The sequence below is a fragment of the Nanorana parkeri genome, unplaced genomic scaffold, assembly GCF_000935625.1.
Source record: "Nanorana parkeri isolate BGI_ZX_2015 unplaced genomic scaffold, ASM93562v1 scaffold1120, whole genome shotgun sequence".
Lineage (NCBI taxonomy): Eukaryota > Metazoa > Chordata > Amphibia > Anura > Dicroglossidae > Nanorana > Nanorana parkeri.
The window spans coordinates 395,988-422,932 of record NW_017307388.1 but is presented as its reverse complement, the minus strand read 5'-3'; the positions used below and the strand labels follow the sequence as shown (position 1 = coordinate 422,932).

Genomic DNA, 26,945 nt, shown 5'->3' with positions numbered 1-26,945 from the left:
AGCCTGAAGTGAATAGCCGAACGGCGTTCGGCTCACTTCACTTCGGGTTGGTTATTCACACGGCTGCCTTCGGCAGCTTTGTGAATAACCCCCTATGTGTCCCCAGTTATTTACAAACACCGGAGTGATCACGCGATCACTCCGGTGTTTGTGCTGCACAGAGGATCGGTAAATATCAATGATACTTATCGATCCTCCGTAAGGCCTCGCACAGAGCCGCTGTCATCCGGAAACTGACATGATGACATGGTTCTCCTCACCGCTCAGCCATCCTGAAACTTGTGGCTTCTCCCCGCCAGCCGACGCTTGCTGCTCCGCGCCCCACCCCCCAACCCTGGATATTTATTTTTATCCCTGTTGCCACAGCCCCTACAAGCGGGGGACATCAGCGGGGATCCATGGAGTCACAGATCCCAGCCGTAGCTCCGGCTGATCCTTCGGCTAGCTTCGGTCGCCGGAGCCTTTCGGTTCAGTAGAACTGAAGGGCTGCTGTACGGGTTATTCACTATAGCCCGTACAGCTCCCAAAGCTGGGCGAGCAGTTTAGCTGAGCCAAAGGCATATGCTTCGGCTCAACTGAACCGAAGTGAAACCTGAAGCGGCCGGCCGAAAACCTTGCAACTGACAGCGGGACGGAGCCAGCCATAATCTCACAGCTGGCTCCACCCAGTTGCAATGACAGATCAGCATCCCCAGGCTACCTGGGGATGCTGAACTGTCATTAAACAATGACAACTTGGCAGTTTGGTACACCAGTTCTTTATTGACATCAGATTGCGTTAACCTATTTTCATTATTATGAGACTGTTCTTTTCCATTTAACCCATGCATAATTCTAGCTTTTCAGAGAACACACATGGGCTGCACCAAAGGTGTCCCAATAATCCTCTAGGTCTGGCACTCCAGGCCCCTTGGAGAATGTTCACTTTGCATAGTGTAAGTTAATTGCAAATGTTCATTTTTCTTAGTGAATTTACATAACTGGCTCTCCTCCAATTGCAGAGCTCTCACCATTGAGCATAAAGAACTCCCAGCGGCTTCTGTGGCTATACACTGCAGCCCAATGTTCATGTATGTAATGGGCCATGATGTGTAAAGTGAAGTGCAGTATAGTGGCCAGCAGATGCTGATATCTGATATTCCTGTCAAAAATGACCCCCTTACTTCAAAATTCATGCTTCTGTTACAACTGCATTCTTGAAACTATAATTTTTTTATTTTATGTACATTTTTAAATAAATAAATTGCTTAAAGAATATGGTTGAAACATGAAACAATAACAATTTTTTGATACTTTTGGATACTTGGCTATAAATTTAGATGCTTCTTGATCTTCCACTAAGTGATGCCAAACCCAATTAACTACATCCCTAGTTTTGCATGGCACGACATAGAAGGTTTAACTTCAAAATATCTTCATTACAATTTCTTTCTTTATGCAAAATTAGGGATGTAGTTAATTGAGTTAATTGGGGATCCCAAAGTATCGAAAAATTACTCAGAACCAAGATCTCCCATTTAAAAGTCAATATAAAAGAGACAACTGACATAAGGGGAGCAAACATAGGGGCTTGAAGAAATGTGGTAGCTGTGAATATATTTATTTTATTCAAAAAGAACAGAAATTACCCAGTCTACAAGGGTAGAGTTAAAATTTAAAATATCAGCTACCTGTAGTACTGACAGAGTAATTTATATTCTCCTTTGCGATATTGTATTGTACTACATGGGCCAGACTGAAAGATGGTTACACAGAGATTATATTGGCATTTGTATGACATACAATCAGGACATATAATTTGATGTGAGTAGTGAAACGTGTGCCCTTCCTGTACCCATCTACAATGAACAACTACATAATACATGGAATGTATTTTGCTTTCTTGTTGACAGAAATGGTAAAGGTTGAACTAAAATACTTTTTCTATATATCATTTGGAATACAATATCTGTTGAGCCCAGTACCTGCCAACACTTTTGACATAACTGCTATGGCTTTCTTTTTATGTTGGCTGATGGACACTAGAGATCTTGAGGTTAAGCTACTTTGAGTTGATTATATTATGCAAAGTATTGACATCCAATATGTACTTTGTTTATTGAATTTCATAAGAAAAATTAGCAGGCTGTGGTAGACAGCATATTACATGGATTATCCCTTCACATTTGAAAGTGAAATGAACCAGTTGTTGTGTGCAGATGAAGGATATTTGTTTATCAGCACTATGAATGTCCTCCTTTAATGTGTCTAAACCTTTGACAGTGTAAGGTGACACAAATAAATGCATAGGTTGTCTCTTTCTCCAGGTTAAAGTGGACATTTTACAGATATTTAAAAACCTTCCTATATACCATAGTTCTGACAGGTTTCCTTCTGGACAAATATAACGTCGGTCATATGGGGCCTCTTTTCCTTCATGTACACAATTTTTTGTAACAAAAACCAAGAGCATTGTGGTTTAGATGTATATGTATGTTAACTAGGCTCTGCTCTTTATTTCAGATGCTTAGATTGAATACACAATTTGGGGTTAAAATAATGATATGCTAAATACATTTTATTTTGGGACTCATAGATTTATTCTTTATGGATAACAGGTGCATTAGTTCCCCTCTCTTTTTTCTTAAAGGAGAACTATGGGGTTAAGGCTTCCCCCCATAGTTCTCCTTAGGGTAATGGGAGGACACAAACTAGCGTCCTCCTGTCACCCTAGGCTCAGTATACTGAGACGCCGCAGCTGAAGCGGATCCCGACAATTGTGCCGGGATCCGCCCAGCTGCGTGACTGACAGCTGTCTCTGCCTATCTAGAGGCAGAGCCAGCCCTACCCACCCCCTCCCCTGTCCGTTCCGCCAGTCAGCACTGGCGGATCGGAGTGGAGAGGGGGGAATCCAGCCCCTCCCCTGTCACAGCAGAGAGCCGTGACAGGATTGACAGGTGAGCGAATGCCAATATGTGTTCGCTCACCTCCCGATCTACTAAGCTGCCCTGTGACAGTCTCATTGTCACAGGTCGGCTAGAACTATGAGGTGTAAAATATCAGCTACCTGTAGTACTGACAGAGTAATTTATATTCTCCTTTGCGATATTGTATTGTACTACATGGGCCAGACTGAAAGATGGTTACACAGAGATTATATTGGCATTTGTATGACATACAATCAGGACATATAATTTGATGTGAGTAGTGAAACGTGTGCCCTTCCTGTACCCATCTACAATGAACAACTACATAATACATGGAATGTATTTTGCTTTCTTGTTGACAGAAATGGTAAAGGTTGAACTAAAATACTTTTTCTATATATCATTTGGAATACAATATCTGTTGAGCCCAGTACCTGCCAACACTTTTGACATAACTGCTATGGCTTTCTTTTTATGTTGGCTGATGGACACTAGAGATCTTGAGGTTAAGCTACTTTGAGTTGATTATATTATGCAAAGTATTGACATCCAATATGTACTTTGTTTATTGAATTTCATAAGAAAAATTAGCAGGCTGTGGTAGACAGCATATTACATGGATTATCCCTTCACATTTGAAAGTGAAATGAACCAGTTGTTGTGTGCAGATGAAGGATATTTGTTTATCAGCACTATGAATGTCCTCCTTTAATGTGTCTAAACCTTTGACAGTGTAAGGTGACACAAATAAATGCATAGGTTGTCTCTTTCTCCAGGTTAAAGTGGACATTTTACAGATATTTAAAAACCTTCCTATATACCATAGTTCTGACAGGTTTCCTTCTGGACAAATATAACGTCGGTCATATGGGGCCTCTTTTCCTTCATGTACACAATTTTTTGTAACAAAAACCAAGAGCATTGTGGTTTAGATGTATATGTATGTTAACTAGGCTCTGCTCTTTATTTCAGATGCTTAGATTGAATACACAATTTGGGGTTAAAATAATGATATGCTAAATACATTTTATTTTGGGACTCATAGATTTATTCTTTATGGATAACAGGTGCATTAGTTCCCCTCTCTTTTTTCTTAAAGGAGAACTATGGGGTTAAGGCTTCCCCCCATAGTTCTCCTTAGGGTAATGGGAGGACACAAACTAGCGTCCTCCTGTCACCCTAGGCTCAGTATACCGCAAGCTGTAGCTCGCGGTATACTGAGACGCTGCAGTACACCGCGAGCTGCTGCTCGCGGTATACTGAGACGCCGCAGCTGTAGCGGATCCCGACAATTGTGCCGGGATCCGCCCAGCTGCGTGACTGACAGCTGTCTCTGCCTATCTAGAGGCAGAGCCAGCCCTACCCACCCCCTCCCCTGTCCGTTCCGCCAGTCAGCACTGGCGGATCGGAGTGGAGAGGGGGGAATCCAGCCCCTCCCCTGTCACAGCAGAGAGCCGTGACAGGATTGACAGGTGAGCGAATGCCAATATGTGTTCGCTCACCTCCCGATCTACTAAGCTGCCCTGTGACAGTCTCATTGTCACAGGTCGGCTAGAACTATGAGGTGAGTGAAAAGCACTCACCTCATAGTTCTCCTTTAATATACAAAACACTCATCCCAAGTAATACTGATAAAATATTTGTTTAACATTGAATGTTATATCTGTCCATATGAGAAAAATAGATTATGTTATGCTTTCTATTTTAATCATAATCTTGTACCGTGGCATATTGTTCTTAATTAATTGTAACTTTTTTTAGTTTTCCATAAAAAAATAAACTAAGATTGTATAATATAAGTTGCAATGTGACTTTTTTTTGTCATGTACAGTATAGAGGTTGATGGATTATAGTTCTGAAATTATATAATTGTTTGGGCCATATGTAGTAATTGCATAAGACGGTTGCTTATTTGAAAGCTTGTTTGTATTGTATGGTTACCTAGTGACTAGAAAGCATTATTCCACATTTATTTGTAATGTAATTAAATAAGGAAGAATAATAGTATAAGTAGATCTTGAGTGTAAATGAAAAAAAGATTAGGGACGAGATCCTTATTTAAACCAAGCAAGTGTTAAAGCACAAAGTCTGTCAGCAGTTGGATTAGGCAGCAACCAGCATTGCTGACAGACTATGGTTAAAGTTTTACACTGACCATTAGAAAAATGTAGTTTACATGACATATCTGTAGTCCAAGCTCAGCATCCTCTAAAGCTGGCAAAAAACTATCATCCTGACAGATCATCCCCATTCTGGCATAGAAACTGAGATGCATTGTTCATTGATCATTCCCCCAGAATAACAGGAATGAGCATTCTCCCTTGTCCACAAATAAGTGCACTCACATTGTGCAATGCGCATCAGCAGCCAAGCTCAGTGCTGCAGCTTCAAGAGAAAGGAAAGCACAGTGAGCATGTGCTTGTTTGTGATCAAGGGAGAGCACTTCTTCCTGTTATGCTAGGGGCATGCTCAATGGGCAGTGTGCCCATGCTTTCATGCCAGAATGGGGCAAATGTCAGGCTGGTAGTTTGTTTGGGCAGGTTTCGAGGAAAACCAAGCTTGGCCTACAAGTATGCCATGTAAACTAAGTTCCATTTTTTTCCTAAACTGGACAATGCTTTTTTTTACACTACTGGGCCTCTTGACTGCACAGCAATTTTTAAAAATGTGCTAGAAAACGTATTGGAGGGGGAGTCACAGTTCACAGGTAAGTTTAAAGGGTTAGAGTCTTGAAAGTGGCCATTTATAAAAAGTAGCTTGGTGAGAATGGTGAGTGACAGAGTGAAATTTATATGAAAAGACAGTGGGAGGAATCTGTGTATGTAAGGACTTGTAGAGGATTGTGAATAATAAGGGAATTTAGGACTAAATGTAAAAAAGAGAGCTCTGTGGAGGACTGACCAAAAGGGAGATATACAACTATAAACAGACATAAGCTTGGCAGGGAGATTGATGTGAGGTGGGAGGGATGTGTGAGCAGGAGTATGACATATGCAGGGGTGGAATAAGAATGTGACTGATGGGTGGGGAGAAGAGTGAGAACGTTCTGAGGCAGAAAGTACTGTTGACAGGAGGGAATTCTTTGTGTGCAGAAATGAACAGCTGAAAAGATCCAATTGTATATGTGACGCAAACTGACATGGACACAGGACAGAAGTGTAAATTCAACATAATGTTGTAAATATGAAAAAGATGACATTGGTAAACAATAAGGGATTAAAAGTATAATTTATAGATAATAATAATGAATGAATTGGAAAAGAAGATTTGAAAAAGAAAAGTAACTCTAGGATAAAAATGTATTATGTTGTGTAGGGGAAACTTGACTGCTACCAATTGAAAGTGCAAAAAGAGGGTGGGAGTGATGGCAGAAATGTGATGGAGATGAACCAGTGGAGAGGAGAAATGTGAGAAGCTGAAGTTATGGGTAGAAAAGATGTGAAAAAAGATAGTTAAATATGTTAGAAGTAAAAACAATTAATATTATTAAGATGTAATGATGGTTAGGCAGGCTAACCATAGACGGCAAGTACTACTAGTAGTCCATATTTTTTTTCTACACAGAATTACAGGTAAAATAATCAGATTTTCTTTTACAAAATGTTGTACTTGTTCTATCTGGAAGTGGAAAACATGACCTGCTAGTAGTCCAAGAGGAAGGTCTTAAATGTGTGTAATAGGGCACTTTGGTGCAGCTATATGCTTTATAATACACATTTACTTGCAAAATACTATTGCTTCCTACAGATATCATTGTCCAGCATGATAGTGGACTCTGTGTTTGGATGGCTACAATCAATTCTATGTGTACAATAATACCAACTGTGAACCGGTTCCTACAACAGTGGAATGACTGGAAGGGCAGTGCCAAGCATAACGATTTATAAACTTTGATCATTTTCCATATTTTGTTTCCCTCCTTTGTTTGCCACCTCTGAATATTTTTGCCAAAATTTAGTAAAGAAATGTGCGCTCAGGGACTACTGAGAGAAATCATAAGACCCACTTAAATACATTAAACACATTGTTGGTGTGTACAGTGATAAAAATAGAAGTGAATAAAATGCAAAACAGAATCTGGAAAGCAGTGGTTAGAAGTAATAGAGAGTGTTATTAAGGTGTGTCTATGCTGCATCAGAAGTGTCGGGCAGTAGTGCATTCGAAGGTGCGTTCAGCAATTACACTGAAAAGTTTTCAACTTGTAAATTTGTATGTAAACCCCATTGAAGTGAATGTGAGGTTGAATTTTGAAAATAAAATCTTTCTAGGCTAATAGGTATGAAATTCCAAACAAGGTGCATTAGGGGCTTGGCAGTACCCTGAAGAACATGTACCAAAACAAAAAAAAGTAAGAAAAAAACAACATTGGAAATGCACAACTCCTTACAATAACATGTGTGAGGGATGCTCTGAACCTGACTGTGAATGGGCACATCGGTATGATTTGTATAACAGCAAAACTGATATTTGCAAACAACAACATGCCATTTAAATTGCTGGCAAATGACAGCTCTTGGCCCCTACCTTCTGTGTAAAAATATTGCTGGGGGAATACCCCCATCCTAGATAAAGGTCTGCTATAGATGTTAATAGGGACTCCCCCAAATGTTAATAGGGGCTCCCCCAATGTTGTGGCCCTTCCAAAGTTCATACCAGGCCCTTAGAGTCTGGTATGGATTTTAAAGAGGAACCGCACACAAAAAAGCAAAAAACTTGACATTGGGTCCTCCCCAGAATCAATTACTATGAGCAGGCCAGAAAAGGGTGGTAATGAGCATATGCCAAGTCCTTCTTAAAAAAAAAAAATAGTCCTATGCTGCACATCCATCGATTCTGATTGTCATCAATCATGAGCGATGCCCACCAATGTCTGCACTTGATGGGAGATTAGCACTGAATGACAGCTCCAGTCCCTGAAGCTGAATGTAAACAAAGGGTCAGGGTATGAAGTCCGGAGCCTGGAAGGATTCTGGCTGACAACTGAAGTCAGTCAGGTGGGAATGACTCACTGGGTATAAGCTCATCTGGCTTCCTAACAACCAGTCTGAGAGGAAGCTGTCACATTTAGCAGTGGTAGTAGTACCACTGCTAAATGTTTCCCTTCCCTGCAGGAGGTCTGCTTTCCGGAGCAAACTTGCCCAAAAATCCCAACTGGTGGCAATCCTGAACCTCATCCCTATTAGACAGTTTTTACAGCTGAACCCCACTGACCCTGGGGATAAGCTGCATTTATCAGAATCCTCACCACATTCTTTTTACCCGATATGAACACTGAACAGCACTGGGTTACAAACTGTGTCCTTACAAGGGAAAGACAGCTGCTGGGGGAGGACTCAGTTTTATTTGTTGAATATGCTTGCAAAACTGGACAGTAGAGCTTGCGTTCCTGCTATTGGGCTTAAGCTTCATGCATGCTTAAAATGACCTCTACTTACATTAGAAATTAAAGTTACTATTAGTATTCATCAAGTAAAACAGCATATTAAGTTCATCCAAGCCTGCCCTCACTTATGTGGAGCTTTGACATTTGTTTATATTCCTATTATCCTCAAGTTTTAGTCCGTCTCTTGCAGTGAGTGTTTTATATTAACAGGGTACAAAAATAGATAGTTATGACATTTGTAGATAAACCTCTTAAAAACAAAGTTAAATATGTGAAAGTTACCTTATCATAAGTCTGTGTGCTATTTTTATGGAAAGGGAATTTTCTGCTCTTTTCAAAGCCCTAGTTTTTTTTTCTTGTGTGTATAACACTAGAAATTCATACCATCTTGAGCAATAGAGCAGGGGATTATACATCCTTTGTAATCCTTGCAATGAAAAGTATTGTACATTGCAAGCCAGAAATGATCAAACACTTAATTTATATTGATAACATCGTTTTTGATGTATTTTAGTTTTTACAGACAATAAAGGTTAGCTCTAACGAGACCTGATAAAACCAATGCACCCCATGCATGACTTATGAAAGAGTATTTTAATGATAAATTCTGTTCTTTTCGTCCTGTCACCTCTACATGAGAGTATTTCAGTTAAAACCATAGAAACAGTGTGAGGGCATTAGAAAGAGTGCACTGAAATGTGTCTGATCTCATCTGGTGTCTGATGTCACATGATAGTTAACCATGTATATAGTTTTAGAAAGGATATAACATGTAATTGTATAGAGGTATAGTACATTTCCATGCTGCTTTACTTAAAGGTTTCATGTGGTTACAAAAATGTTAACACAATATATTCAGGGTAATTTTAGGCATATTAAATGCATTAGTCTTTGGTAACTTTTGGTAGAAATGTAATTAAAATGTAGCAATATATTCACCTGCAATATGCTCTAAATTATGAATACTTATAACATCCTCCCACCCTTTGGCAATGGTAAGTTAGCATTTAGTACTGGGTGATCTGTGCTTTTAGTTTTTGGTGCAGTGAGTGCTGCCTATCCTAGGGCTACTCTCATGCCATTTTGGTAACCCTCACACAAATTTAAAGAAAAACTCTGGGCAAAACTTGTATCAACCCTTGCAGTGGGGCTACACACACGCTGCAAAGGTTAACTGCACAATTTTGTCTAGGTGCTAAAAAAGTTATACTCAGCTGAACACCGAAGCTGGCATTTTCTTAGACTGCTCCTTCCAGCCTCTCTCTCCCTCCGCTGCAGCAGTCTAAGATTTAATAAATTATCACATTCTATACACTGTGTATAGGTGTGAGGATGCTGAGGAACAGCCAATGCTGCAGTATAGAAGAAGACATGCTTCAGAGACCAGGGAAGCAGAGAGCTGGCTCAGTGATTCGGGTGAATATAACTTTTTTTAGCACTTAGACAAAAATGAGTAGTTAACCCTTGCAGTGCAGGGGTAGTTCCACATAGGGACAGATCATTAATTAGCAAAATAAATGCAAATAGTATGGAAATACTAGGGTCACATATTTGGAGATTCACAGCTAGAGTTGTAAAATGTACAAATCTACGTGTGGCTTATTTTCTTAAATCAATATTCTATGTAATCCTACTGTTTAGTGGATTCTCAATAAGATACAAGGGAAATTTGCTGTAGTCAAGGACAATGAAAACCAGACTGAAAAAAAGAAACATGGACTCTTATGGCCAAAAAGGAAGATCGTGGTCAAGTGGTTCTGCCAGAGCTGTAAACACCTAAAATAAAGTTTAAATCTGAGTGATCGGCATGTTTTGCTATGTTTAGATTCTTAGTTTTTTGGGGTTTTGGGTCCAAATGCTGTTTCATTAATTGGATCTTTCGGAATTTTGTTTTAGTTTTGGATGGGGTTTTCTTATTGGCCTTTAAACAGTTGCATGTCCGATATAGTTTCATTTTGAATACAATTCGGATGATCTGAAATTTTGTTAAAAGAACAGTTGGATTAGTTTGCATTCGGCCCCATTGGAATTCAGAAATTCGGATGCCTCCGAATGCCTGAATTCACAAAATTTTGTCCAAATTTACATTTGGAATGAAATGAAAATTATTTGTCTATTCAACTATATAGCATCACTTTATGGCCAATTTTAGTACAGCAAACTTTTTTACCCAGAAAAAAATACTTTTCTAGATATCAGTAGAGGCATATAGTGGGATAAAAGAAATGAATGTATAATGTATATGCATAAAAGCTGCAGAATGGCTATAGTAAATTGCAGACTAGTATGTTTTTTTGCCAAAAAGAGAATGTTACTATATATCTCACAGATATCTATACAAACTGTACATAAAGGGGGAAGGGATTTTGTCTGTGACCTATTGCTGTGTTTGTTCAGTCCCCTTTCACATGAGTGATCCGATCAGATCCAGCTGTCAGTTTTTCAGGTGGATCTGATTGGAAACTGTATCTAATGCGACTCTATGGGCAGCCGGATGTAAACATATGTGAATCCACTTATATCTGATTAGTCCTGATGTCTAGGTCCTGAATATGATGGACCAGGGTTAATTGTATGTAAAAGAGCACAAGTCTGCTTACATCAACAGCCCATAGACTTAACCAGGGTCTGGTTAGTTCCATTTTTTCTCCATCTTGCATCGGAGGAAAACACTGTAAGGACACTGCGGCACAGATCTCCTACTGATTGGAACAGATGGGCGCCTGTGTGAAAGGGACCTAACATGATACGTGATAGTAATAGTTTTACTGAGACTTATTTCCCACTATCTGCTTACCCTCACCTTGATTTGTAATGTATACCACAATCTCCACTACTTTTGCAACTTTATCTCTCAACTTTGGAATTTTCATTGATGGCTCTTAAATTTCTCATTGACATAACCACTGCCAAACCTGCCATATAATTCTGTTTTTTTTTAAAAAATGATTGGCTGTTTCTATGTCATTTTCTATGTTATTGGAACAATTACACAGAAGAGAGTGTCTAAATCAGGGTTAGGTAACCTCAGCACGAGTTTGAAAACACATGCATGACTCTCAGAGGCATGTTTAGATTTTACTATGGCTGGAACCCTGAGGCTGTCTATTACAACAATGGTGGCATTTATAGAGCTACAAGAAAGGCAATAATAGGTTTTACGATTCTTTTCGATTTATGTAGAAATATTGTTTTTCATTCCAAATTGTACAGCTGATGAAGTGAACAAGCTTTTTCCCAATGCCTTAACATTTTGGAATTCTAACTTACAGCATAGCACTGCAAGGTAGGGTGTTACCCCTTTAACATATTTCTAAGTCTAAACATACATGTTGTAATTAATTCATGTCACAATTTACAAACAAAACAAGGTTTATGGCCTGCGGGGATATGGCTGATTGGTGATGCGATAGGCAGCACATTCAGATAGCTCATACAAGGACACCTCAGTCCTGCACCATCCTGTGCTGTTTTACAGTCATCCAGCCTCAGTCAGCAATTCCATCCCTCTGTCCCTCACCAGCAATCTATTAAGGGATACATGTTGTTACAGCACCTGCCAATCTGCCATGCAGGACCTGCAGTCAATCCATGATAAGCAGTAATGCGGCAGAGGCTCCCTCCAGCCAGGAGAAAAATTAGCTGCTCAGTTAAAGGCAGGCCTCTGGGAGCACATCACTCGAGCAGCAGGTAAATATACAGACTAGTGATCCCCAGCCACAGCACAACCAGCCAGTGGTCCCAGGTGACTACAGGAGCTGCAGCAGTCCATTGACCCCAGACCTCTCTATATCATATTCCCCCTGCACAGGTACTCATTGATCCTATTCCTCTGTGAGATCTTCTCCCTCCTTCCCCATGGGCTCTGTGTCATCCTCACCCACTACCTCCACTACTACTGATAAAGCAGCCCAATCCTCCATTTCAGAAATCCCTAAAGCTATATAAACCTGCCATTCCACTCTCATGAGCAAAGTAGATGAATTTAATACTGACTTTGCTTTTCTCAGATAAAATATACATGAGAAAATGCACTAGAGAGGTGGAAAGGAGGGTTAGCAACTTAAAAGATACTTTCCATCCAATCCCTAATAGACTCACATATTTAGATGCAGTGGAGACCAGGAAAGGCAAATTTAAGGAAGCAAGAAAAGCCCTTTACCAGAAAAATATTCAGTATTCCATGCTATTCTCAACTCATCTCCATGGTAGGACACATTTACTTACTGCAGCAGAATAGGTCATCCACAGGCTAGAGGTCCTGCCACAGAGACATTCTAAAGGTCACAGCAACCCAGACTTCCTTTTCACAGGGGTATCTTGCTTGATAGCAACATTTTTTTCTTATTGCCATATTTTTGTAGCAACACAATACCCCAAACTACAGGTTCCTAATGGAGCTTGACTGACTGCTACTTTTCAGCTCACCCAATGGTCATGTTGACCATTCTACAAAGGCCACATTTCCCAGCCTGGGGCCTGAGTTTGGTTATTGTTCTGGGATTAGGCCCACTCCAGTTATTTCCAGAGTTGTGTAGCAGATGCTGGGAGGTAAATTCAATATGTTATTTCATGTTTTTATTTAGTTGGAAGAATATGCCAAGTGTGATTTCCTCTTTGCTCTTTCCCCTTCCATCCTCCTGGTGTGTTGAGATCTTGGGGTCGAAAACATACTTATTAGAGTACCACTATGACACAGTTGGCAATTGCCTTTTGAAATGTCTGAGGCCTTGATTCAAAATGTATCTACTCAATGTATGCCTCATATTACAGAGGTGTGTCCATTCGGATCAACAACATTTTGCCTCTTGAGTGTTTTACAGATTACAACATAACATAGGCCACTATGTTATGTTTTCCTGCAAAATATATAACAATCAAAAAATATATCAAAGCGCTAGAGGTGTAAGTGGTATAAAACTTGGTGCAACCAAGTAATACAGTGAAAATTAGGGGTTAAGCGATCTGGCCTAAAACCCAATAATGAACAATTCAAAAGAAATCTTACATGTGATCATAAAACAAAAAAAGAGGAATAACTCAATTATACTGTGAAAAACAAGATAGTGATTGAAACAGTCAAGGAATTTAACCACTATGTGAAAATCTATTAACTAGTGATGGTATCAAATGTTAATTGATAGTGATAGATGTTGCATTATATAACGATATGTGAATGATCCATCCAATATATAACGATATATGAACGATCCACACAAAAAAATGAATTATTAAAACATCGGGGTTCTGTGTTTGACGAAACGCGTCAAAGAGGGTAGACGCTAGATTTGCACACAAGTTTTTTTAAACTGCTCCTGAGCTGCCTGTGCCGGCCGGACTTTTTATATTGCCTGTGTAAGTTACTACTTTTAATAAATGTATATATTTTTAATCGCTACACTATGAGGGCTCTCTCCTTTTTTCATTTTTAAAATATCGTGGGACCACGGCAAGGAGTTTCGCTAACACCAGATCTGAGAAGATCCATCTTCGCGCTTCTGGTACACAGTTAGCGTTACAAGGAAGAAGACCAAACACTCACCCTGCTGGGTCTCAGAGTGGAAACGACTGGGTCCAAGTTTGAAAGCGTGATTGCAAGTGCCACTAACCAAAAGCCTTCGACTAAACTCCATTTGGTGAGTACCCACCCAAGAGGGGCTGTTGGACCACCGCTGAAATATATACCATCAACAATTATTTTTCCTCTGCACACGTTTTCTACGGCTTTTTTATTTCTCACTGAACACTGTACTCCGATGTTTTAATAATAATTTTTTTGTGTGGATCGTTCATATATCATTATATATTGGATGGATCATTCACATATCGTTATATAATGCAACATCTATCACTATTGATTAACATTTGATACCATCACTAGTTAATAGATTTTCACATAGTGGTTAAAATCCTTGACTGTTTCAATCACTATCTTGTTTTTCACAGTATAATTGAGTTATTCCTCTTTTTTTTTATGATCACATGTAAAATTTCTTTTGAATTGTTCATTATTGGGTTTTAAGCCAGATCGCTTAACCCCTAATTTTCACTGTATTACTTGGTTGCACCAAGTTTTATACCACTTACACCTCTAGCGCTTTGATATATTTTTTTGATCGCTGAAATGATTCTCTCATCCTTTTTTAGAGCTGCTTTAGGTTTTAATTAATAATATATATTTTTACCTTAGCCTCTTCTCCAGAAGCGCAGATTATCTATTTCACAAAATATATAACAACCCTTTAATTCTCATTGCAATCTACCACCCCCACACCAAGATAGGGATCTGTACACAGAAACTGAACACACATTCTTCTCTCTTCCCCGTGCTCCAGCTTTCTACCTGGAAGATCTTAATCTCACTCTGAACTCATTATAAGAGTTTAGAGTGACCCCTCCCCTCCGAACCTCAGTTTTTGGGGGACTAGTGTACTGTCCCTCATGGTCTTATGGTGCTGGAAATACCATGATGAGATTGATAACTCCTGACAAACATATAGAGCGTTGTAATGCTTGGATTGTGCACTTGCTATGAAGGTCCTCCTAACTGATGTGGTGTATATTGCATTCATAACACAAACTATACCTGACCATTCAATGGTCAATGCTAATCTGCGGTTAACTGTAGAGGAGGTCCAAATGGCTTGAGGTGTGAGCCAACAGCATTATTGTAAGATGGCTCAGTTAATGTAGCTGTTGAGTGGGTGTCATGGGTACCGTGCGCAGGTGTCCTCACACCGCATGCAGGTACCCCCACTGGAGGACCAAATGCGTGACCACACCAGACAAGGCCAAATGAGCTTGTATATATAGTTTATTTATACAAAGCAGACCATAACACAAACCACAACTAAGTAACAATAACCAACTAAATACACACGCAAGCATATACAAAAAGATAATATAAAGTAACCAAAACTAAGGGAAAACTGCAGAATGCCCACAAAGGGTATAACAGGGCAGAAAAACCTGGGGAGCTGGGCCACAGGACTCAGGAACACAAGCAGGTAACAGGCCTCAGGACCACAAGCAGGGAACAGGGCTCAGGACAACAAGCAGGGAACAGGGCTCAGGACATCAAGCATGTAACAGGGCTCAGGACAACAAGCAGGTAACAGGGCTCAGGATTCGCAGGAAATGGCAACAGGATACTGAAGCAAAATCCTGAGTGCATGGAGGGATTAAATACCCTCCCAGGTAGTTATTAATCACTGACAGCTGGGAGAGAGCCACAGGTGAGGACTAGACAAGCGGGTTCCAGCACCACCCAGTGGTAGTCTGGTACCTAACATCTCCTGGCTGCCCAAAAAACCCTGCAGGTGAGCACAGGAAGTGCAGGACCTGGTTCTGCACCCTGTAGAGGTGCTATGGTCCCTGACAGTGGGGCTCCTTTAAGGTGTATAGAAGGGGTGTTTTATTCAGTCCATTAATATACACCACAGTGATAACAATGCCAAATTCGTAAGATGAGCTGAACAGGATTATACCAAGAATCCCACCAAATTAAATCCCTAATTTTAATGCACACACTCTCAACCTTCAAGAAATAGATTTAATGCAGAACAAGCTATTACATCTAACAGCATCTATCTTTGAACAAGTGGGGAAAAAGCAAACATACATACCTAGACTTAAGATAAACCATAATGAGATAATCTATCATTATAAATAGATTAATAAACAATTTGGAGAGTTTTACTCTACCCTCTGCAAGTCTTCAATACCACATACTCCTCAGGACCTGAATGATTTTTTAGATAACATTCATAACTGTCATTCAATCCTTCTCGGGCAGAAAAAACCCAGGCCCTGATGGCCTTCTCATAGAGTGGTATAAACATAATTTAGACACCCTCCTTCCTCAACTACTTAAAGTCTATCAGCAAGCGTTATTTCAGTGCACACTACTGAAATACATGAGAGAGTCACTGATCCTTGTGCTTCCCAATCCTGGAAAAGATGTAGAAACATGTGACTTGTACCTGCCATATTACTGCTTAATTGCAATGTCAAGATTCTAGTCAAACATCTAGCCAATCACCTCACTAAAATAAATTTGAACCTAGTGGACCCAGAACTTACAACATTACTAGATTGCACTTAACCTTGTATGCAGTGAAGTAGTCTGGCAACTATTGTGGATGTCATAGGACATCCATAAGGCCTTTCATTTTGTAAAATGGAAATATCTATGGGCAGTGGTAATGGACAGAATAGGGCATGGGCTTGAATATAATAAATGGGTAAAATTATTCAATGCTAATCTAGTAGTGAGGGTGTGTACAAACAACTTCAACTTTGATTTTATTTGACCTCCATGGGGTACAAAGCATGGTTTCCCTCCTATCACCTGTCTCATTTGCGCTGGCATTATAACTTTTTGAAAATCTAACAAGACAATCATCAACATGCAAAGGTAGACTAGAGGAAAGGATTTCTCTCTCTGCAGATTATACTCTAATTTACCTTGTAGGAAACAGGCAGTTACTTATAGGATTACTGAAATATTTGATACCTTCTCAGTCTAAAAGTTCATCTGTGAAAATCTATCATCTTCTCCTTTGGATCAACACAGCCCCAAATGTTCTCTTCACACACTCTATTCCAGTGGGTCAACAAATTCAAGTACCTTAGGATCATGATCCAAAACCCCCTGGAAAGCTACATTGCTGTCAGGACCTGTTGCAGACACGTCCGAATATATAGTCAGAGTATATAGTGGCAAGTGACTTCATCTTTAGCAGCTGCCTTTTTCTTAAGGCAAGTGTGCCTACCAGTACTCGGATGCCCCCAGAACTTAAAACTATAGACTCTGATTGTATATTGTCACAGACGGGCCCCAGTTAAACAGCAGAAATACTGACTGGCATTAGACAGAGTATTCCAGGGACAGACTAAAGTCAGGACAGGAACAGAATGCAAGATACAAGACAGGAATAGGATGCAAGATACAAGACAGGAATAGGATGCAAGATTCAAGACAGGAATAGGATGCAAGATTCAAGACAGGAATAGGATGTATGATACAAGACAGGAACAGGATGCAATATCAAGATATTCAGAGGCTCATGAAGACAGAACTAGAAAGGACTAGACAGAACTATCACAAGCCCAGAGCTCTGGGCTTGTGGTGCTTAAATAAACCACCACTAACCAATCCCAAGGCTGAGGAGTGTGTGGCCAGGCTCATTAGCCCACTGCTCATGGAGAGGTGCTCAGGATGTGTGGCTAGGCTCATTAGCCCACAGCTGACAAAGTAGTCTGGAATAGATGGCAACAAGCAACCACCAGAAGGAGCTGGGAGAAGGAGGTTGTGACAGGCATTATGTGCATTAGACAAGTCACCTTTTCTGTAGTATATTGTGTACAGGTAGACCACTTGTTATTTAAAAAAAATATCTTTATTGTTTCACTTTAATCATTAACATTGCTGCTCCCCACTAAATAAAAAATTATCAACATTGTTTCCATTGGTCTCCCAATGCGGCCACCGCTCATTCAACGTATGACATCACCGTCATGTGACATCATACGCTCCACCTCCAAGATGGTGGTGGGCATTCTGTAGATGAATTTATGTATGCCCAAATATAGTTATCGTATATTCGGGCATATAATAATCTTTTCTGACTGACGGTCAGAAAAGAAAAAAAAAACAATCGCAGGGAAAGGTTTAATCTGCTCGATTGATCAGATTAAACCTTTCCGGTAAAAAGAGAGAGCAGATTAAACCTCTCCCCCGGCCGCCGGGAGAGTTAGGCTGTGTACTCACTGTGTACTCCATCGGCTAACGAAGGAAAGGGGGAGGAGTCCAGTGACGTCACGGACATCGACGTCACCGGACTCCACTCCCCATCCCTTCGTTAGCCGACAGAGCCACTTGTGGAAGGGGGGAGGAGTCCGGTGACGTCGCGGACATCGACGGAAGACCCGGAAGCCGGCGGAGAGGTGAGTATGGATCAAAAGAACTTTGATCGATCAAAATAATTTTGATCGATCAAAAAAATTAACGATTAATCGAAGGATTAATCGTTAATTTCCGCAGCCCTAAAATTCATTATTTCGGATTCGGACAAACCGCCGGATCAACTGAATTTTGTTGATTTGCAGGTCCATCCAAATCCGAATGCACATATCTAGTTCACACTAAAGTTTGCAATTTGCTGACTTTTGGAAGAGTTCACTGAACCTCCCATGAATTGGACCCAGGCATGTTTGGCTCATCACCACGGTATACTCTATAAACAAATCTGACACAACATGCCTATAAAAATGGGGAAGGGGAATACTTAAAGGGAATATTTAGTGTTTTTGTTTTTTAGATATATTCTTTATTATGTTCAGAACTATGTAAAGTACCTAAAAAATAAACCATATGAATGTTTATATTTACATTTCCAACCAGCAAATAGTTACTTTACATGTTCGACAGGCTATTTTTAGCTGCTTTACTGAAATCCTCTCATTTTCAGGACATAATAGCTCAATTTTATTAACATGACTGACTAAGAAAAAATATTACATTAATCCCCCTCCCCCTTGTTGGTTGGGTTCAGATAGCCATAGGGTAATACACTCTATTTTCATTTTTACTCAGCTCTCTGATAGTCAGAGTTGGTGATCGCAGTGTCAATTAGCAATTGCCCATCAATTATGCAGGGTAAAGCAACAGGCTTAATGTAACATCACCTTACCTAGCAGCATTCACCTTTCCTTTGCTTCCATACTCTCCATTAATCAACTGGGAGAAAAGAAAGGAATATGTATGTAATCTCAGAGTTACTTTAATTAGAGTTTACACATGACTCATGGCTGAGACTATGTTATATTCTCCTCAATACCCATAAGTACTGGGTCATTTAATTGCTCCCGAATGTGGGTATGTACTTCCTGAGAAATGGACATTAATGTAAACCAGTTTCCTTCATATCCATCATAGGTAAAGCACAGGTTTCAGCCTAGAACTACCTATCTTGGGTTCTCAAAGCCTGCACTGATGGCAACTGCTCAGTATGTGCACTTCATGTACAGCTCAGTGCACAGACATCATGAGGTCCTGTGTTAAAATTAGGTAACTCTTGTGTGCATTGCCTGGGAGTTACCTCATGTCAAACCAGCCAATCAAGAACCCAAAGATGCTGAACCTGGAAAACTGGATGCAGATAAAGCCACCAATGGAGGGGATCATCGAAAGTGCAGCGCTGGATGGGATCACTTCCAAGGTAAGTCAGCCATAATGTGCTAATATGCTGTGCATACTAGCATATTATAGTGAAATACTTTGAAGGGCTTTTTTAAAAAAAACACTTAAGATGAGTATATATGAGTAAGCTGTACTCTGCATTTTTTTTATTTAGCTTTAATATAATCCTGATTATTCTAAGTTACTTTGAAATCCTGTATGCCAACATGAATTTAGTGTGTTTACATTGTTGCCATGTTCATCTTTATTTCACTTCTATACTGTTTTTTGCACATTTGCAGTTCATTTTGCATTTTACTTAGTTAATTGATTTGAAACTTCTGCTATTAAACTTACTAAAAACGTTTTTTTCTCCATAGGAAGAATTATCTTGGACACCATGATCTCAGCAGTCCTGGTTTATCTACTTCTGAGTGCTTCAGCAACATGTACTAAATCTGATATACCGATGGGATCATGTGAAGATTTGTGTCTGTGTGATGAAAAAGATGGTTCCTTGTTAGTCAATTGTGAAGAAAAGGGCATCACACAATTGTCAGAAATCAAAGTACCCCAGTCACAGTACTTGGAGCTTAACCTGTTAAACAATGGTTTGTATAAATTACATTTAAATGAGTTTTTGGATTTCAGCAATTTAATTTCTTTACACCTTGGATTTAATACCATTGTAGAGATTGAACCAGGATCATTTAATGATCTACGCATGCTGAAGAAACTTCATATTAATCACAACTCACTGGAAACGCTCAGCGAAAATACTTTTTTGGGACTTGAGAATCTGGAATTTCTTCAAGCAGACAACAACTTTATTACTACTATTGAAGCAAATACATTTAGCAAGTTTAACAGATTGAAAGTTCTAATCCTAAATGATAATGCGATTAACATTTTGCCAGCAAATATTTTTCGCTTTGTACCTTTGACTCATTTGGACTTAAGAGGAAACCAGTTACAAACTCTTCCTTATGTTGGATTGCTGGAGCACATTGGAAGAATATTAGAACTTCAGTTGGAGGACAATAAATGGGTTTGCAACTGTGAATTATTACAGCTAAAAATCTGGTTGGAAAATATGCCTCAGCAGTCATCAATAGGTGATGTAATTTGCTATAATCCTCCAGATCTGAAAGGTGCCATTTTGCGAAAATTAAAGAAAGAGATGTTCTGTATTACAACTCCCAGTAGTGATCTTGAGGAACCTTCAGTACCATTATCACTGTTAGGCACATCTTCAATTAGTGATGGACGGTTACCAACAAAGTTAACTCTCCTTCCAAAGATTCCAACTAAAGAGACCTTTGTATCCCCAAAGGCTTCAACTGTACCTCCTGGAATTTACTGTCCTATTCCATGCCATTGTTCTAGTACTGGTTTCTCTGGCACTTTGATTCATTGTCAGGAACAGAATATCGAAAGTATGTCTGACCTTGAACCACCACCTGTAAATCCAAGGAAGCTAATTTTGGCGGTAAATATTATTCACAGAATCTATAAAAACGATTTTACCGAATACGGAACAATAGAAATGCTTCATTTAGGCAACAATCAAATTGAAATAATTGAAGAACTGTCTTTCCAGAACTTGACTAAATTACAGAAAATGTACTTGAATGGAAACCACCTTAGAAGTTTAAACCCAGGAATATTCATGGGACTGATGGCCATCGAGTACTTATATTTGGAATACAATGCTATTAAGGAAATTGTAACTGGAACCTTTTCTGTAATGCCAAAACTGAAAGCCCTCTACCTAAATAACAATTTTCTAAAAACTTTACCAGAAAATGTGTTTTTAGGGGTTCCATTGGCAAAGCTCAATCTTAAATCTAACCAATTTGTAAGCATTCCAGTGAGTAAAGTTTTGGAAGATTTAAACATGCTGATTCAAATTGAAATTCAAGACAATCCATGGGATTGTACATGCAGAATACTTGGATTAAAAAACTGGATTCAAAACCATAAAACACTTGTTGTCAGTGACATTTTATGCCACTCTCCCAGAGAGCTGGCAAAAATTGAATTGAAATCTCTTAACAAAGATGATTTATGTCCTGAATTAATAAATAATCCAGTGTTCCCTACTCAACATTTCAACAACCCTACTCAACCTTTTACAGCTGCAAATCAAGTTGATAATATATTAAAATCACTGTCTGATTATATACCCCTTTCAGTTTTAATCCTTGGTCTTCTAATTCTTTTAATAACAGCTGTACTTTGTTCTGCAGGAATAATCGTTCTTGTTTTGCATAGGAGACGACGTTACAAGAAAAAACAAGAAAATGGGCAAATAAGAGAAGCCAGCCCTGTACACATTCAGTACAGTATGTATGGCCATAAAACAACTCACCACACTACAGAAAGACCAGCATCAACTATTTCTGAACAACATATAGCAAATCCAATTGTTCAGGTGTATCAATCTCCTCCATTCACACCAAAACATTTAGAAAAAGAGGAAGACACAGAACTTAATGATCCAAAGAGAATTTGCAGAAGACTATTAGAAAAGGATAATAATTCAAAGCACTGTGATTCCAATGTAAGATTAAGAGCCAGTGATCCAACCGCAGAATTTTTATCCTTCCAAGATGCAAGTTACCTTTATAGAAACTTGATTGAAAAAGAGAGAGAAATCCAACAACTTGGGATTGCTGAGTATTTAAGAAAAAGCATGGCACATTTGCAGCCAGATAATGAAGTACATTGTCCAAGGACCCATGAGGAAGTAAAATTGATGGAGACACTTATGTATACCAGACCAAGGAAGGTGTTAGTTGAGCAAACCAAAAATGAATATTTTGAACTTAAAGCTAACCTCCATGCAGATCCTGACTACTTAGAAGTTTTAGAGCAGCAGACATGAACTTCAGACCATAGTTGGACATACAGGATACTTTCTTTTAAACTCGGCTATGGCAAAATCCTGTGCCTTACGTGAATTGTCTTAAACAGGAACTAAACAAAACACACTCATAAAACCATTTGGAAGCTCAGGGATATTTAGATATCTGGATATCTGGATATGTGCTTGTATTTTAAGAAGCATAATGGATGTTGTTAAAAAGCTGTAAATATTAATGTTTTGAATTGCTTACCACTCTATTTATATTTTGTAAAATAAACCCCAAATGTATCTGAATATTGACTTTACCAGTAGCATTAATACATAAGCATTAGCTACTGCCAATGTAACCAGGGAAGGGATAAAGTTCACCAAAATTACAAGTGTTGCTAGCCTATAACATGAATGTTGAATTGTGGCATGCTTGTGTTTTCAACCTCTAGTAATAATTCTATGTAGAAAACAAATAGTTCCTTTTGCACATACAGTGTTGGTGTACATATCTGAATATATATTTACATGTGTGTTGTCTCTATGTATTTTGTATTGTATTTATGTATATATAATTGTAAGTTTTGAGCATAGCATACACTTATAATTATTCACAATTTAGAGATAAATTGAATAGCTATATATTAACTAGAGATGAGTGAATCTTTAAAAACCTGACCTGTCCTTTATCTGTGAGACACTAAAACATATTCTTTAAGACACTAAAACATATTCTATAAAAGCTGGTAAACGTAAATCAAGTTTTGGTGTGTAACTATTGTAGTATATTTCTACCACTTTGTGTTTTTTTACAGTATTTTAAATTATTTTTGCAATATACATGACCAAAAACCTCTATGTTTTTTCCACAATCTGAATGTTTCCATGAAAAAAGTAATCCTCCTCATCAAGTTTATAAAAATAATGATAGACCTCAGCTGCCAGAGACCTGGTTTTGTCACTACCATAACCTACCCATGGCCTGCAAATATTGGCATTTTTCAGTGTTCTGTTGACTTTGTAAGTACAGACCATTAAGAATAATGATGTATGTGGATCCCTGCATTATGTCTTGCCTAGTGCCTGGCAGTCTTTGAGACTGCCAGGCACTAGGCAAGTCATAGATGTGAAAATTACAAGTTGCATGCCTATGAGTTTGTATTAATATTTATCAGCTTTGTGAGGAGGATAAGGAGTGGATGGGAGCGGTCTTGTTTTTTAAGGTACATATATGATTTCACTGGTCATGGTAGAGAAAAACTGGTTCAAAAAAGTGTCTAAAATATAGTTCAAGATGGACATATTAAGCTTAAATGTTATACACTGAGTGGCCAGATTATTATGACCACCCCATCAGTACTTCGTTGGGCCACCTTTTGCCTTCAATCCTGCGGCGATTCTTCTTGGCATTGACTCCACGAGATGTTGAAAGGTGATGTGAGGAATCTGACACCATGCCTGATGAATAGCACTGTCCAGTTCTGTGAGATTTGATGGTTGTGGAACCAGCTGCCTGATGGCTCTTTCAACTTCGTCCCACAAATGCTCAATTGGATTGAGATCTGGTGATTGTGGGGGCCACCTAAGTAAGGTAAAGTCTCCATCATGTTCTTGAAACCACTCCTGCACAATACGAGCACCGTGGCATGGCGCATTGTCTTGTTGGAAGAAGCCATCTCCATTGGGATACACCATCAACATGATAGGATGAACTTGATCAGCAACGATACTTTGGTATGTTGTGCTATTCAGACGTTGTTCCACACGAATTAAAGGGCCCAAATCATGCCAGGAAAACATGCCCCAAACCATAACACTGCCCCCACCAGCTTGAAGGGTTGTACTCATGCATGTGGGGGACCATGCTTTCATGCTGTTTCCTCCAAATTCTCACTCTGCCATCTGCATGATGCAACTGGAAACGTGATTCATCGGACCACGTGACTTTTTTCCAATGCTCGACTGTCCAAACCTTGTGTTCCTGTGCGAATTGGAGATGTTTTATCTTGTTAACTGCAGACAGCAATGGTGTTCGAACAGGCCTTTGGCTTCCATATCCAATACAATGCAGTGTACGGCAAACAGTGCGTTCAGAGATCATTTGAGAGGATCCCTGATTAAGATCTGCAGTAATTTGATGCACTGTTGCCCTTCTGTTGTCTTGTACCAGTCTTGCCAGTCTCCGTTCTGCCCCAACATTGACTAGTCGCTGACGGCCACCATTTGCATGTTCAGACCCAGATTTTCGCCTGACAGTCCAGTCTTTAAACACTTTAACAACAGCTGCTCTTGAACATTTATCAAATTCTGCTGTTTTGCTGATACTCGATCCATGGCTCCGAGCGCCAACAATCATCCCACGTTCAAAAGCTGTTAAATTGCATTGTTTACCCATATCTTCAGAAAAAAATCACTTCTACTGTCGTAGTAAACAACCTGCTTCCCTATTTATAATGGTCTGGCCCTCTAGCAACTTCCACGCGAAATTATAGCTAATTTGCCTACAAACATCAGGTGGTCATAATAATCTGGCCACTCAGTGTATAACAGCATTTATTGCTTCTTAGGATTTGGAATATCCAAAGCAAATATTAATCTGTAAATAACTTAAATTGCAGTAAAATCTAAAAGAAACTTTGTTTTTGCATAGTAACATCTGTTACATGGATATTCAATTCTTATAATATGTATGAGTTTTGCTCAGAGATTCACTGTTACTGTTAAGATGTCACAAAACAACAGCATCATTGAGAAATGCACTAAAGCTTTATACTATAAAATAACTAGGTTTGTATAAACGATTTATTTTTTGTGTTTATATATTAATTTCTCACAAACATTCTGTACTTTCAGTGCCTTTAAGAAAACAATAATAAATCAATTAATTAAATGCAAGCAATGTATGTTTTATTTTATAGAATTTAATACTATCTGACACATTTGTTAAAGAAGAACTCCAGAATTTTTTTAGTAACCCTTGCAGTGGAGCTAGCCCCACACTGCAAGGGTTAACTGCTTGGTTTTGTCTAGGTTAGTGCAGCAGTCTAAGGTCCTGTAAATCATCCCATTCTATACAAGGTGTATAGACGTGAGAATGCTGAGGAACATTCCAATGCTGCAGCATAGGAGGAGAAAGGCTGGTGGGAGCATTGTGACAGCTGGCCATCTCAAAGCTTCTGGTGAATATAACTTTGTTATTTTTTAACCTAAAAATAATGAGCACCTAACCCTTGCAGTGCGGGGTAGCCCCACTGCAAGTGTTAATAAATATTTTTCCTGGATTTCTCTAAAGTGATAATGTAAGTGTGTTTCTGAGCCTTGCATTCATTTTTATAACATAATTGTTAACATTTTTATTTTGCAAAATGTAGGTGGTGAAACCCAATAAAGAATACCAGATAATGTGTACCTGTGGGCTCACTGTTTTTGGTAAATTTGCCCCTGGTCCATACAGAACTGTTTTAACTATTTTCAGAGCACCCCTATATCTTCTAAACCCAAGGTGCTTAAGTATGCAAATAGCAGTGAGAGCTGTCATGGTTGCATTCTGACCCATCTCCTTATGTTCCTATCACTTTACTACATAAGATGGTTGAATAGGAAGATACAGAACTGAAGCTAGATGGACTAAAGTGCATGTAAACCTGTTGTTTGTATATTAGATATGGGGGATTGCAGGACTCTCTGGAAGTAAATTAAGGTCCCTGAGTCTAAAAACTGGAATCTGTATTTAGAGAAGCAGTAGAGGATAGGACCAGCAGGCTGTCCACACGGCATACAATGTCTTGGAACAACTGCCAAAGTATCAAAATGCTTATTTAATGTCATCAAAGTAGCCTAAGGCTGTATAATGCTTGTTGGGGTACTTTGTCAATAGTACAACTAATTATAGATAGATTTGGCCATACACATGCAAAATCAAATCCATGATGCCTTGTTGCTCTAATTTTAAGATTATAAATATTAATCCATGACTATGTACAAAACAGATGTGATCATATAATGATCAGATTTTCCATCCCATCTGCTGGCATTGGGAAAAAAAGTAATTAGAGTAGAGGTGAAAGGTTAAAGTGTAGAGGGAAGAGTGACAAGGAGCCATAGAAGATCAATCCGTTTATTGAAGGCACAATACAGAACAGAGTAAAGTCAAACTACCAACACACTTCAAATATCAAGTTTTGAAAAATTGATCCATGTGTTGGACAAAATTTCTTATTGTTCTGAAAAACTACAACCCAAAACCTGATTGTTGGGGGAAAAAAATGACAGGGTGAGTTCAAGTTCAAACAGATCTTACCTGCAGGTCTCAGTGTAGTTGTTGCTGGGTTTCTCTGTGACAAATTCTATTTATCTGCACACACCTCTATAACTTAAAATTGGGTTCACTCATTACTTTTTTTTTGACATGTTTGTATCTGATTGAGTCATATATCAACAAAGAACTGTGTTTTATTCACAATACTGCCTTTTATCGGATTTGAATAATTTCTACCCTTATCTGTCAAGATTTATTTTACTCTTTAGTTATTATTTCATACCCACTGCCTCCCTAAATTCCTATATCACATATATGTAGTTTTATATAATCTGTCTATTATAATGTTATAGTTCAAT

At 38.9% G+C, this 26,945-nt stretch overlaps 1 protein-coding gene across 1 annotated transcript in view; it reads left to right on the top strand.

The window, feature by feature from the left end:
- SLITRK6 (SLIT and NTRK like family member 6) overlaps positions 1-22,782 on the top strand; it is a 54,421-nt gene extending 31,639 nt beyond the window's left edge. Inside the window, exon 2 of the mRNA XM_018567955.1 lies at positions 19,852-22,782. Coding sequence (XP_018423457.1) covers positions 19,872-22,358 — 2,487 coding nt within the window. The 5' untranslated portion in view covers positions 19,852-19,871 and the 3' untranslated portion in view covers positions 22,359-22,782. The remainder of the gene's footprint in view (positions 1-19,851) is intronic.
- Positions 22,783-26,945: the final 4,163 nt, after the last annotated feature.